Below are 14,596 nucleotides of genomic sequence, written 5' to 3' on the forward strand. Positions count from 1 at the left end.
CATGGCCCCTTCCCACCCAAGCAAAGTCTAGGGTCCCCATAACCCATATATGCTGGTCCCATGAGAAGCTCTGAATGTGGTGTGCCCCAGGGCCTGTACAGGTGCTCAGTAGGTATTTGGGCAGTCAAAGTCTGAGTGGCCCCAGGGCCTATGCACAGGAAGGCACTGCACCCCAGGCAGAGCGGGCTGGCCTCTCCCCCCCCTGACCTAGCGCTTCCAGCCAATGTTTCTCAACTGGTTTTAACCCATGTTCCCTTTGGAACAAATCACAGCATAAAACCCAATCCCTATATTAATTTTCCTATTTTCAAAAAGAGGGGAGAGTAGGAACACATCCCATGATATGCCTTATCAATCATAGCTGACCTCTTAGAAATTTTAAAATACTGGCCGAGTGTAAAATGGTAGATGGAAAAAGAAAAAAGCACACCAGCAAGCACAGTGGTAATTCCAGTGACTCAAGAGGCTGAGGCAGGAGGATCACAGGTTCAAGGACAGCCTAAGCAACTCAGTGAGACCCTGTCTCAAAGTATTAAAAGGGCTGGTACAGCTCAGTGGTACAGCACCCTGGGTTCAACCCCAGACTGCAAAAGAAAATCACTGATCTCCTAAAAGATAAGAAGAATATAACTCAGACACACGATCTCATGGAGAGAAATTTTGAGATCGTGAAAAAAGCCGGCTACAGATTTAGACACACAGTGTGATATCGCCTTTTTGACAACGAGAGGGATGGAGAGAACCAGCAGTCCAGAAGCAGCTCTGAGCCCAGCAGCCCTGCTGCAGGGACATCCAGCCTGCTCCCCTCCTCTGGGCACTGCGGCTGCCGCCTGGAAAGCACCACGCCCAGGGCCTGGTCCAGAAAGCACTTGCCTCATGGAAGGCGTGAAGGCAACGGGTGGGCCCACACCTACCCCATTCACCAGGGAGGACGCAGGAGCGGGTCGGGGTAGCTGGGCCCTCCCCACTGCTGACTAGCCACGTTCCAACTGGACTGAGGTTACAAGCTTGCAGCACTCAGAATTCCAGAGAAAAAGCAAGGGCCTCTGTCCAGGGCACTCCTCAAGGTTTCAACACAGTGTCTGGGGCAGAGGGGAGCTTCCACCCAAAGCTGGGGCTTAAGTACCTTCTACCCCCCAAAAGGAGAGGTCCTGAGGAAACCAACCCTCTCCCTGGTCAAGAGTCACGACTAGGAAAATAACAGCAGTGAACGGGCAGCTCCACCGCCACAACCTCGAGAGCAAGGGAAGGAAGAGCTCTGACAGAGACAGGCTCAGAGAGGTAGATCGCCTGTGGAGGTCACACAGCTGGAGATGGCAGAGCTGGGACTCAGTGCCAGGCAACCCATTCTTCCCTAGTCTCCACTTTCCCTGTGCCAGGGGTGAGCATCAGACTTGAGAGAGCTGAGGAAAGCTCCAGTCTTGCTTCCTGCATGAGGCCCAGGAGAATCGAGCAAAGGTACCCTCTTGGGCCAGTTCACGGACCAAGGGACACCATACCATGGGACCTAGAAGCCAAGCAAAAGGATGCCTGCCTCTCCTTGGAAGCTGTGATGTGGACAGCATTCCAGGGTAGGCCTCCCCTCACTGGACACCACCTCTGCCCACACCCTCCATGAACAGAGGCAGCCACGATGCTGTGTGAGGTAACTCCTTCAACCCTCCCAACAACCCAGGTAGCAGATACTGTGATTCACATCATCCTACAGATGGGGAAACTGAGGCACGTGGAGGCTGATGTTTGCCACTTACACTGGGAACACCAACCCAGGCATTCCTTCTTCACCCAGGAGCACTTCTCCCATCAGGGGCACCTTCCAGAACCTTCTCATCCTCATTTGGGTTCCAGGGCCAGGGATATATGGGGAACTACATCTGCCCAAGCAGCACTAAGCAGGGCATCCTGCACACAGTACGTGCTGGGTAGCTGGGAGCCAGGCCCTGAATGTGCACCCTGCCGCATACTAGCCATGTGGCCCTCATGGCACAACCTCTCCAGGGTCTGTCTGCCTCCCACATGAACCAGGGGTCACACAGTGGCTGAGAGCAGACTCTAGTGCTGACGGCCTGGGTTCAACCCAGCTCTGCCCCTTCCAGTAGATAACACCGGGCAGATCATCTAACTTTCCTCAGGGGGCTGATCTGTAAAGCCGGCACTAGTAAGGGAGACCTGAGATGCTAGACACGGAGCACAGAGGAAGCGACTGAACGGACCCTTGTGAGGAGTCACCTCGCCAGCCAGCCAGTCAATGTTTACCAAGTGCCTCCGACAAGCCAGGTCTTGTTTTGGATGCTAAGGATACAGCAGGGAACAGCCCACTGGAGGTCTTAGTGTAGCGGGGAAGACAACTGTGTAAAAGTACACTAGGCTCCTGTTAGCCACAGTTCTGCTTTCCATGGTTTCACTTATCTACAATTAACTATGGTTCAAAATTTCAGAAATTAATAGTTTTAAATTGTACTATCTTCTGATTATTGTGATGAACTCTCATTTCATCCTGCTCCATCCCACCCGGGACATGAATCATCTCTGTCCAATGTATCCATGCTATATATGCTACCCACCTGCATGTCACTCAGTAGCCTTCTTGGTTATCAGATTGAGTGCAGCAGTATCAAAGTTCTTGTGTTCCCTTACGGAGCGCCCTAACACATCACCACAATGCCTAGGTCAGTCGCTTCATCTCACCTGTAGGCACTGGGTCATTTCCCATCATTACCATGAGAAAAGGGTGAGCACAGTAGTACAATAAGATACTCTGAGAGAGACCACATTCACATAACTTTTTCTGGTACTATAGATTGAACCCAGGAGCATTCATCCAATGAGCCACATTCTCATCCCTTTTAATTTTTTATTTTGAGACAGCATCTCGCTAAGTTGCTTAGGGACTCGCTAAGTTGCTGAGGCTGGCTTTAAACAAAGAGATGGCAGGAACCTTGAATGAATCCTTGTTTAAGAAACATTTTTGAGGATAACTGGGGAAATTCGAGTACAGCATGGATACGGAGAGGGTAGCAGTAAATAGATGTCACAGTGAGTATCCTTCATTCAACTGCTTGGGAGCGGTAGTATTTCTAACCTTGGAATTTTTTGGATTGGGGGATTTTTGCATATCCTTTACCATGTGGTTGAGCCTCTCTAACAGGAAAACCAGAAATGTTCCAAAATCTGAAACTGTGGGAGCATCCTGTGGGTACTAAGTTTCCAAATATGGAGTATTTCAGATTTCGGATTTCCAGATTAGGATGCTCAACCAGTGTAACCACCTCAGGTGTGATGATACCTGCTCTTGTAGGAGAAAACCTGTTCGCAGCAGAGGTTGTCAGAAGCAGTAAGGAGCAGTGTCGAGAAGTACAAGCAGAAGTTGGAGACCCAGCACAAAACAACTGAAGAGTCAGCGTGAGCAGCCAGACAAGGCCAGCACGGCAGAGCTGCTGCACCCAGGTGCGGGTACCTGCAGGTGTACACGGTGATACTGTTCTTTCAACTTTTCTGCATCTGAAACAAGCTGCCAGTAGGGTGGGGTGCAAGGAGGGTCCCCAGCTTCCTGGGGAAGGCAGGAGAGGCGACCAGGTGCCCAGTAAGAAGGGTGCTGCAGCGTCCGGGCCGTGTCCGACCACCAGCGTGCTTCCTGTCTCCCCTGCCACCCCATCTCTCTCCAGGCCCAGGGCAGCCAGCAACCTCAGGCCTATGTGGGGCAGGGCAGCAAGGAAAGCACGGCCAGCCACGGCAACATGGAGTGGCCTCCCCCTTGCTGGGTTTCTGGCTCACAACGCCCCCAAGGCTACAGCCAGGAATCCTTGGTTTGGTCTCTCTAGATTCAACCCAGCAGGTCTCTCTCCAGAAGCAGCAGAAGTTACCAAGAAAAGGAAAAAGGCTCCAACCAGCTCCCGCGGTCTTCGTAAAAGGAGTCTCACCACACTGAGGGGTGTGTCATGTTGACAATAGAAACTAGATCATTTCTCTTGCCTACTAAACCACGCTGGCTCCCTGCTGCTCCTTCTCCAGGCTTGCAAGCTGTGTGCCAGGTACTGCTGAATCAAGGGCTTCCTGTTTATCATCCCCTGAATCTCTTAACAACCCTGTGACAAACCCTGATTTATTAAATGCCTGCCAAGCTCTGCAGGGATCTCCATCTAGAGGCCAAGGTCCTCGCTGGGCTCTCCAGCTTCAAGCGCCTCTACTTCCTCTCTTCCAAAACTTCCGCCACTGGATTCCCCGGTGACACAGAACTCTCTGTGGTCCCTGGGACACATAAGCTGTTTCACTTCCAGGCATACGCTGCTCAGTCCTTTTCCTGGACCTTTCCAATTCCTATCTCCTATCTACCCTTCAACACAGCCCACACCAGGCTCTCATTGACAGTCTATATTTTGGTTCCCAGTTTCCAACTGAGTAACAACTAAGCTGGTCTGAGATGGTAATTCTGTTCCCCTTGGTGGGTACGTGTATTTTTAACCCTAGGGAGATATGCAACAATAATTACTGTAGAGACTGTGGTAACATCTTGTGGTACTGTTTTGTGCAGGCTCTAGAACTGCATTGTCCAGAACTAGCTACATGTGTGGTTACTGGAATTGAATAAAAGCAACTAAGATCAAATTTCCATTCCTCAGTTGCCATAATTCAAAAAACATTTCCATCATGACATGAAGCTTTCTTGCCTAGCCCTGCTTTAGTCTTCTCCAGAGGATCAGCAGAAGCCCTACCCCACAGGCAAGCTAGAAGTGTGTCTCAAAGTGAGGTCCAAAAGGACAAAGTGGGAGAAAGAACATTTGTCACTTGTCATAAAGGAATGAGCCTTCAGATATTTTAAGAAAAACTCCAACTACTCAACAGAAAAAGAGATATAAACAGATAGTTAAGAAAGGAAATTCACATGGTCCTTGAGGCTCCAACTCATCCAGAGAGAGAGAAACCCACTATTTAAGACTAGTAAAAACCCAAATGTTTGAAAACACAAGGCCATGAGGACACCCTCAGATATCACCTGATAGAACTAACTCTGAAAACGACATATGCAGGCTGAGCAGTGACTCAAAAGACTAAGGAAAGAGGATCACAGGTTCGAGGCCAGCCTCCGAAACTTGCGAGCTGCTAAAAAGGGCTGGGGATGTGACTCGGTGGTAGAATGACCCAGGTTCAATTCCAAGCACCACAAAAAAAAAAAAAAAAAAAAAAGGACAAGTATGTATTCTTGTGACCCAGTGATCCCACATCTAAGAATTCATCACACAGGCTGACGCCCGCACACATGTGAAGTGAGAGGGCACACAGCAGTTCACTGTGACACTGCTTGTAATGAGCCACAAGCTGGGAACAACCCCAGTTACCACCAACAAAGAACTGCTAGATAAACAGGGATGCACACATATGTCGTGGTGGCGGCAGCTGTCTCTGCAGCAAGGTGGAAAGCGTCCACAAGAGACTCAGTTAAGTGCAAGAGGCAAGCAGAACCGCGTGGGTGCAGTGCTGCCTCCAGGGCACAGGCGCCCAGGCCTCCATCTGCTCTTTGATCACAGAGAAGACAATGGTTATCTGGGGGATGGAGAAAGGAGGGAAGGGGCGTGGTGACAGTGACACTTTTACCAGGTACCTTCCCATTCAGTGTGGGGGGCGGGGGTTGTTTGTGGTGCTGGAGAGGAACCCAGGGTCTCGGGTAGTAGGCAAGCACTCTACCTCTGAGCTACGCCCCAGCTTGACTTTGCTTCTCCTCCTTCTTTTTAGTACTGGATTGAACCCAGAGTACTTGGGTTGGCTTAACCACTGAGCATATCCCCAGCTTTTTTTATTTTTTATTTTGAGACAGGGCCTTACTAAGTTGCTTAGGGCCTCACTAAATTGCTGAGGTTGGCCTTGAACTGGCCATTCTCCTGCCTCAGCCTCCTGAGTTACTGGGATTATAGGCGTGTGCTACCGTTCCCCATTCCCAGCTTACTTTTGAACCAGATGAATCTACATTATTTCTTCTGATTATTAAATTGAACTTTTTAAAGTGACTCTCTGGATCAGTACTTTGGAATCAAGAGAGATGCTCATTAGGAATGGTCTGCTGACCCTCTATAGGGGGCAGGCATAGAGTTTGTGTCATTAACAAGTTCTTCCTGTGACTCTGATGTGCCCTCAAGTCTGAGAGCAAACAGGTTTTCATACCAAGAATTCCCATTCCTCTCAGCTCCAGTTAGGGAGACTTCGCACCAGGAGGGTAGAAAACTGGGAACATCACTTGAGCTCAGGGGAATCCGTCCATTGTGCCCATTCCCTTTGCACCAGGTTTGCACCAGGGTAGCCACGTGGAGGCCCAAACTCACCTCTCATCTGGAGAGTCTACATGGAAGGTCCTCTCAATGACAGTGGTCCACTGTAGGCAGCGAATGACAAAGGTGTTGGGCCTTGGTCTCTCGGTCTTCATCAGCTGACATTCTGTAGGGAGGGGAGGAGGGCTGGGCAGTGAGGGGACAGCCCTGCTGGCCTGCAGCCCATATTCCCTGAGCCATCTCTGTGTGCAAGCCCCATGCCAGATGGTGCTGGGGACCCATTAGAGACCAAGAGAGCCCTGGCCTTGCCCTCAGGGAAGGCCACCAGATGGTAACAACTCAGTACTCAGGGCTGGAACAGGGATAGCCAGAGGAGGCATCCAACCCAGCCTGGGGCATCAGGTGGGATTCCCTGAGGAAGGGGCATCCCTGAACTGAGGCCTGAAGGCAAAGAAAACTGAGTCAGAGGGGACATCATGTACAGAAGTCCAGAGGTAAAGAAGTGCCCAATATACTCAGGGTGGCTGACTCTGCTCCAAGTGTTAGGAGGGTAGAAATGAGAGACCGCTTAGGAAAGGTAGGCCAAGGCCAGCTGGACAGGGCTTTGGAGGTCATATTTTGGAGGAATGTGGACTTTGTCTTCAGGGCAGCAGGGAGCCATGGAATGGACATGGACAGGCTGAGACAGATTCCCCTGGCTGCCATGGAGGATGAGACTGAAAGCCAGAAGCCAGGGAGGAGGTGGGGGAGGAACCCAGATGGGAGGATGGGCTGCAGCAGAGCGCAGCAGGCAGGGGAGGAAGGGAGCGGGCTGCAAAGGAGGACAGGCACCTGGGACCAACACCAGGCTTCTGGTCTGACAGCAGGCACACCAGGGCTGCCCAAGGAGATAGGAAGGAAGATAAGTTTGAGGGAGGGAAGGGGAAGGGAGGTGGGAAGGTCAGTTTGAGGCATGGTGAGTATGAGGGACCTAGAGGAAACCCAGGGAGAAATGTCCAGGAAGCTGCTGGGGACAGACTTGGAGTTCAAGCGAGAAATTGAGGCTGAAGCCACCAGAATGTGGAGAAAGCAGTCAGGGAAAAGGCTTTCTACAGAACAGCATGAGGGCCAGGCTGCAGGAGAGGCTCCAGGGAGGAGTCAGACTGGGAGGACGCTACAGGGCAGACCTGAGGAGGGGATGGTGCCCGTGGAGACTGGGCTGCCTGGGAAGCATTCTTAGCAGGAACAACAATCACAGTACAAATCACATCAGCAGGGAAGGAAGGAGGTGGGGGCTGGGGCAGTCCCAGGTTCTGAAGAACAAGGCAAGGATCCTGGGTTTGCGAAGCTGGCCAGCTGGAAACACCACTTCAGAGGCCACAGAGGGAACCGAGGACTTGAGGTCAGCCTGGTAATCAGCTCAGTGGGAAGTCATGACCCCCTCTAGGTGAGAGGGAGGGAGGGAGGGAGGGAGGAGGCTGTCAACAGAGCAGGACAGGACTCCAGCGAAAACCACAGGGCCAGCCAGAGCTGGCACTGGGGCCCAGGAAAGTGTGCAGAAATGCCCTGGTTACACCTCTTCTCACTCTCCACCTCCCACGAGGAAGACCCCACAGCACCCAGCGGACAAGGAGGGACAGCAAGAGAAGGATGGGAAATGGATGAGGGCAAACAAGCCCAGGTCAGTCCCCTGGCTCAAGAATGACCAAGACCCATGTGCCCCCAAGACCTGCCAGCCATTCTCTGAGTTCTGGCCTGCTTGGCTGAGACACACCTGCTACAGAGAAGTTGTTTAAGGGTGGTAAAGTCTGATCAGGGGCCTCAGGCCTCTCCTTATACCCAATGAAGGAGCCATCACTCTTCAGAAGGAAGTACCGGGGCCTCCACGTCTTGATGTATTCACCTGAAAGAGGCAGGAGAGGAGAGAGGTCAGAACAAGGTTGAACAGTGTCCCAGGCAGTCAGGCGGGCGGGCAGGCAGGCAGGCAGCCCAGTGTGATGGTGACTCACAAGGGGCACCACAGTGAGAGGAGGGTGGACGAGAGTGCCTCTCCCAGGGGAGCCCTCAAGGTGGCCCCTGCTGACGCAGGCTGGGGCACTGGGCTGGGCCTAAATGATCCACAGGGTCATGCCTGGCAGGAAAGCGCCTGTAACAGTGCCCCAGAGCACCAGCTGCCTCAGCATGTGGCCAACAGCAAGTTATCCTTGCCAGGTGGCCCCATCCTAGGGGAGGCCCAGGACTCCAAACACATATGCCCTGTGACCCTATTAAGGCCAAATGCCACAGGCTTGGTATTCACCAATACAGCCATGTAGGTGACTCAAACATCAAAATATTCTTGTGCAGGGTGGGCTACAGCTGCTTTCACACCCTTCAAGGACCTGCAATCCCTTCCACTTTTCTGGAGGCTGGGAGCAGGAGGAGGCTGTGGCAGAACCTGCATGCACTTCCCACACACACTCTACAAGGATCCCCTCCTCTGAGGGCGGCCAAGGATTAAGTGAGATGGTGAAACAGACATCCACATAAAAAGTTACACTAGAACATCCACAACAGCAGCAGTCACAGCAGCCCCGAAGTAGACACAGCCCAAATATTTATCAACTAATGAATGGATAAACAAAACCTGGTGGATCCAAATGGAAAACTGTTAGGTCATAAAAAGAAATGAAGTACTGATACACGCTACAGAGTAGAAGAATCACACTTAGGCTAAGTGAAAGAAGTTGGTCACAAAGGACCGCAAATTATAGACAGTGTTTTTACAATGGTTCAACTTTATCATAGTGTGAAAGCAACATGCCTTCAGTCGAAAGCACACTTCAAATGGTAAATTCTGAACTTTACCCAAGCTACCTATATGCAGCAGGACACTCTGACCACAATGGGCTCACAGTCAGCCACATGACCACGAAGGTGCTCAACTAACACTACCATACCTGAACTGCTAAGCTACAACGCTCTGTAAGTTAGGTGTATTAAGTGTATGTTCAACCTATGACATGTTTATCAGGTGTAATCCTTCCATGCTGAGGAGTATCTATATGAGTCCATTTGGGATACAGAGTCTAGGTGAAGACTGGACAGGATCTTTCTAGCATGTAAAAAATCTCCTACAAGTGACCATAGTTGTTGGTTGCACAATTCTGAATACACTAAGAGCCACTGAACTGTGACCTTCAAATGGCTAAATTGTAAGGCATGTCAGCTACATCTCAATGATGAGAGAGCAACATGAAACACTCGGCTTAGAGCCCAGCACATTGCACACACTTGATCGATACTCTTTATTATTAGTCCTCTATGCAAAAAGTGTGTGCCAGGCACTCAACTCCCAGGGCACGTGAAGAGGCAGGACGTGGGGAGCTGAGTTGTATCTGCTGGGTGGGACCCACCAGTCAGTCACTGCCCTTCTCTGAGCTATGTCTCCTCTTCTGGGGCCCTCCATTAACTGAGGAAGAAGATGGGATAATGATGCTACCATAGTGCTCTTTGTGCCAGGCTAAGTATCTCATGAATTTTAACTTATAAAATTCTCTCAAATGTAGACACTAAATCATTCCATTTATATAAAGTTCAAACACTAGTGAAATCCTAAATTCAATAGCATATTAAAAGGATGGCCTCATGTGGCAGTATAGACCTATAGGCCAGCTACGTGGGAGGCTAAGGACAGATCACTTGAGCCCAGGAGTTCAAGGTCAGTCTGAACAATAAAGTGAGACCTGTTTCAAAATATAAATACATGTACATTTATATACCATGACCAAGTGAAATTCTTCCCAGGAATGAGCAGATGGGTCAGTGTACGCGTCAGTCGATGCAGTGTGCTACATTAACAGGATGACGTGATCATCCCAACAACATGGGAAAAGCATCTGACAATCCAACTCCCTTTCAGTATAAAAATATTCAGCAAGCTATGAACAGAAGGAACTTCCGTAATGTGAGAAAAGGCATCTAAGAAAAGCCCATGGCTGACGGCTGACGGCTGACGTCACGCTCAATAAGGAAAGACTGAAAGCTTCCCCTAAGGTCAGGATCAGGACAGGGATGCCCGTTTTTACCACTGCTGTTTTTACCACTGCGAAAATGGAATGAAAAGCACCAAACTGAAAAGGAAGGAGGAAAACTACTTTTACTTTGCTGATAATGTGATCCTATGTAGAGAAAAACCACAAAGAATCTATAAAATAGCCAGGTATGACGGATGGCACAGGCCTGTAATCCCAGTTACTCAGGACACAGAAGGACACCAACTTTGAGGCCAGCCTGTCAACTTAGCAAGACTGTTTCACAACGAAAATAAAAAGGGCTGGGGTTGGGAGCACTGGAGCACTCCTGTAATCTCAGTGGCTTGGAGGCTGAGACAGGAGGACTGTGAGTTCAAAGCCAGCCTCAGCAACTTAGCGAGGCACTAAGCAACTCAGCGAAATCCTGTCTCTAAATAAAATATAAAAAAGGGCTGGGGATGTGGCCCAATGGTTAGGCGCCCCTGGGTTCAATCCTCAGTTCAAAAATAATAAATAAATAAATAAATAGGACTGGGAATATAGCTCAGTGCATGTGAGGCCCTGGTAAAATAAAGGAAAGGAAGGAGGGAGGGAGGAGGAAAGGAGGAAAGAAAGGGAGGGAGGGAAAAGAAAGAAGGGGAGAGGAGGAAGTGGGGAGGGAGAAAGGGAGAGAGGGATGGATGGATGGATACAGAATAGGCAAAGACAAAAATAACCTACAGAACAGGCAAAAATGCTTATAAATCATATATATATACCAAAAGTCTAGTATCCAGAAAATATACAGAACTCTTAAAACTCAGCAACAAAAAAACAAACAGCTCCATTAAAAAGGGGTAAAGGACTTGGATAGACATTCCTTACGAAGATATACAAATGGCCAAGAAGCCATGAAAAAATTCTCAATAGCATCAGTTGTTAGGAAAACACAATCAAAACTATGATGAGGCACCACTTCACACACATCGAGAAGACTGCAATAATAATAATAATAATAATAATAATAATAATAACACAAAGCTTTGCATCATGGCACACACCTGTAATTCTAGTGGCTCAGGAGGCTGAGGCAGGAGGATGGCAAGTTCAAGGCCAGCCTCAGCAACTTAGCAAGACCCTGCCTCAAAATAAAAAATAAAAAAGCTGGGGTGTGGCTCAGTGGTTAAGCACCCCTGGGTTCAATTCCTAGTACCAAAAAAAATAAAAAAATAAAAAAAAAAAGTCCCTCCCCAAAGAAAACACTAAAACTCTGAGCAATTCGGGACTGTAAATGGTGTGGACACTGTAGTACAGTCTGATGCTTCCTCAGAAAGTTAAACACAGAATATACTATAAATTATAAGTATAGGAACTATGACCCAGATTATATAATTATACACACCTACAGACCATGTATATTAGGCATTAGATTATAAATGCAAACTACAAATACAGACCTTACAAAACACAATTCTAGGTATGCACATGGGAGAACTGAATACAGGTTTTCAAACACTGTACATCTTGTTCACAGCAGTACTATTCAAAATAGCAAAAAGGTACAAACCACCCCAATATATATCTAGAGATGAACGGATAAACAAAATATGATATGTCCATAAAACTGATTATTTGACCATAAAAAGGAAAGAATCTCAAAAACATTATGCTAAGTGAAAGAAGCCAGTCACAAAATATCGTGTATTGTACGATTCCATTTATAGAAGGGTCCAGAGTAGGTAAATCCACAAAAACAGAAAGCAAACCAATGGCTGCCAGACACTGGGAGGAAGAGGGTACAGAGACTGCCTGCTTAATGGGTACAAAGTTTTCTTTTGGGGTGACGAAAACATTTTGGAACTAGATAGAGGTAATAGTTACACAACATCATGAATGTACTAAAGGCCACTGAATTATATGATTCAAGATGGTTTATTTCACGTTATGTAATTTTCACCTTCGCTTTTTTTAAAAAAAGAAAGCAAAAACTAGAAGATTAGAAGTCTAGAAGATTGCAAGCTTTGGAGGGGCACAGGGGCTTCTGCAGACTGTCTTGTTCTATTTCTTTTCTCTTTTTTGCACTGGGGATTGAACCCAGAGGGCTTTACCACTGAGCCACATTGCCAGTCCTTTTTATTTTTTGAGACAGGATCTCACTAAGTTGCTTAGGGCCTCACTAAGTTACTGAGTCTGGTCTCAAATTTGCAATCCTCCTGCCTCAGTGTCTCAAGTCACTGGGATTACAAGTGTATGACACTGCACCTGGCTCTATTTCTTTATCTACATGCTGGCACAGGCATGAGTTAATGATCCAGAACTTGTCTGTGATGTTTTATACATTGATAACAAGAAGTCTAGAATTAAAGAAAAAGGAATCTCGTGATCTTATCCCCCATTTATACATGGGGAAACTGAGGCACAGGCAGCCTTGTCAAGTTTCACAGCTGCTACTGTGAGAGCTAGCACTGGTGTCCAGAGCCTGCACTCCTGACCACTTAGCCACCAGTCTCTGCAATGGCAGAAGGGCCTCACAGAGGGTGGGCACTCTACTAATGGTGGTGATGGTATGCCAAGGCTGTGCCACAGACAGGGCCCACACATGGCACAAGGGGCTCCAATCAGTCACAATGATTAGTCACATTCTCTGACCTTGCTGAGCAAGCGGCAGCAAATAGACCAGACCTTGAGGACATTCATTCAGCAGCCAGGAAGCCTGGAGTCCAACCTCGCACCCTGGGCTGAAACCCTGGGCAATCACTCTTGCTGCTGGTCTGGAAGATGGCTGCCACCTTGCAAGGCATCTATGAAAATCCAACACTGGGCCTGCCTGGGGCAGACTCCAGGGCCTGGCAGGGTGGGCACTCCAAAAAATAGTGCAGCAATTATTTTAGCCAGCAGGGGTTGGAGCAGAGGTGCCAAGACAGTGGCAGGGCCTGCCTCTGCCAGACACTGTCCCAGTGACAGGCACAGGAAGGCCTGGAAGTACATGAGCATGGGTGTGCACACGTGTGCTGTGCTCACCCAAGGCAGGTGTGTCCAAGATGGGCCTTCCCAGCAGACAGGGACAGGATTGTAGGCAACTCATCTGGTCTCTGGCAACATGAATGGGGACGGTGAAGCCATAATAGAGGCTGAGACTCTCTTAATGCCATCAGCTGAGTCCCCGGGCCAGAGGTAAACTCCCCAGCCCTCAAGAGTTCACCAATTACCTCCAGGACTCCTGGCACTTGAGCCCAGGGAGCCACAGGCCTCAGGCAGCCTGAGTGGAGGGACAGGCCCAGGACCTCACACACTCCAGCACATTCATACCACACACAATTCCAGTTGTTCATCCAACTATCACTTATGGAGTGCCTACTGTATGACACCACTTTTTGAGTTGATGGGGACACAAGTCATGTGGAAATCCCTGTCCTTGTGACCACATCAGAGGCCTGGGCTGTTAACCCACTATGCAGATGTAAAATGAAGGCTCAGGCAAGTGCCTACCAATACCATCTGTCAAGTTTTGCAAAGTTCCACTGACAGATCCAAATTCAGGGTTGTCTGTGGGGGCGGGGTCAAGGTGCCCCGAATGCTGCCCCTGCCTAGAAAAGGTAGTGGGACATGTGTCCACTCTACTCATCCTGATGTGGAGTCCTCGCCTGGCAGCAGTTCCTGTCTCACACCACTGTCTGGTGTCTGTGGGCTGGGACAGGGTAGATTGGGCCCCTCCTCCTGGATCCACAGGGCCAATCCCATCAGCCACCAGCTTGCCCACCTCAGGACTTGCTGGCTATCCCCTATGTCCATGTGCCCCTGACCCAGTGAGCTGTGGTGCCCTCCTCCCCTGCCTCCTCCAGGTCTTTTTTCTCTGGATACTGTGACTTGAGCCCAGGGGCACTCTGACACTGAGCTACATCCCTTGCCCTTTTTCTTTTTGATTTTGAGATAGGTCTTGCTAAATTGCCCAGGCTGGCCGCAAGCTTGGATCTTCCTGACTTAGTCACCCGAAAAGCTGGAATTACAGGTGCGCACCACCTGAGTCTGGCTCCTTCGGGTCTTATTTAGACATCCTCTTTTCGGTGAAGGTCTCCTCCCTGACCAATGAAATGAAGACAGCTCTCCCAGCTCTTGCCCACCTCACCCCCATCCTTCTCACATCTAGTTTTACCTCATAGTATGCACCACCACAGGACACACGCATCTGCCTGGGTGTGCCTGCCCCCCACAAGCAGAGGAGGTGCCTGCTCAGCTCACTGCCATATCCCAGGACAGGGCCTGACCCACGGGGGTTGTTCCATCAATAAATGTTTGCTGAATGAATCAAAGTGCAAGCAGAGAGGGGCTAAGGAAGTAGCTCAGTGGTAAAGTGCTTGCCTGGCA

General features: G+C 49.3%; 1 protein-coding gene across 5 annotated transcripts in view; it reads right to left on the reverse strand.

Annotated features, from left to right (window-relative positions):
• Positions 1 to 14,596, reverse strand: part of Akt2 (AKT serine/threonine kinase 2) — a 45,503-nt gene that overhangs the window by 10,046 nt on the left and 20,861 nt on the right. For all 5 annotated transcript variants that reach the window (XM_047527974.1, XM_047527975.1, XM_047527973.1 and 2 more), the window contains 2 exons: positions 8,014 to 8,142; positions 6,315 to 6,426 (listed from right to left, as the gene is read on the reverse strand). In XM_047527974.1, the coding sequence (XP_047383930.1) occupies positions 6,315 to 6,426; positions 8,014 to 8,142 (241 nt within the window). The remainder of the gene's footprint in view (positions 1 to 6,314; positions 6,427 to 8,013; positions 8,143 to 14,596) is intronic.

This window comes from Sciurus carolinensis, chromosome 16, assembly GCF_902686445.1.
Source record: "Sciurus carolinensis chromosome 16, mSciCar1.2, whole genome shotgun sequence".
In the NCBI taxonomy this organism is placed as follows: Eukaryota; Metazoa; Chordata; class Mammalia; order Rodentia; family Sciuridae; genus Sciurus; species Sciurus carolinensis.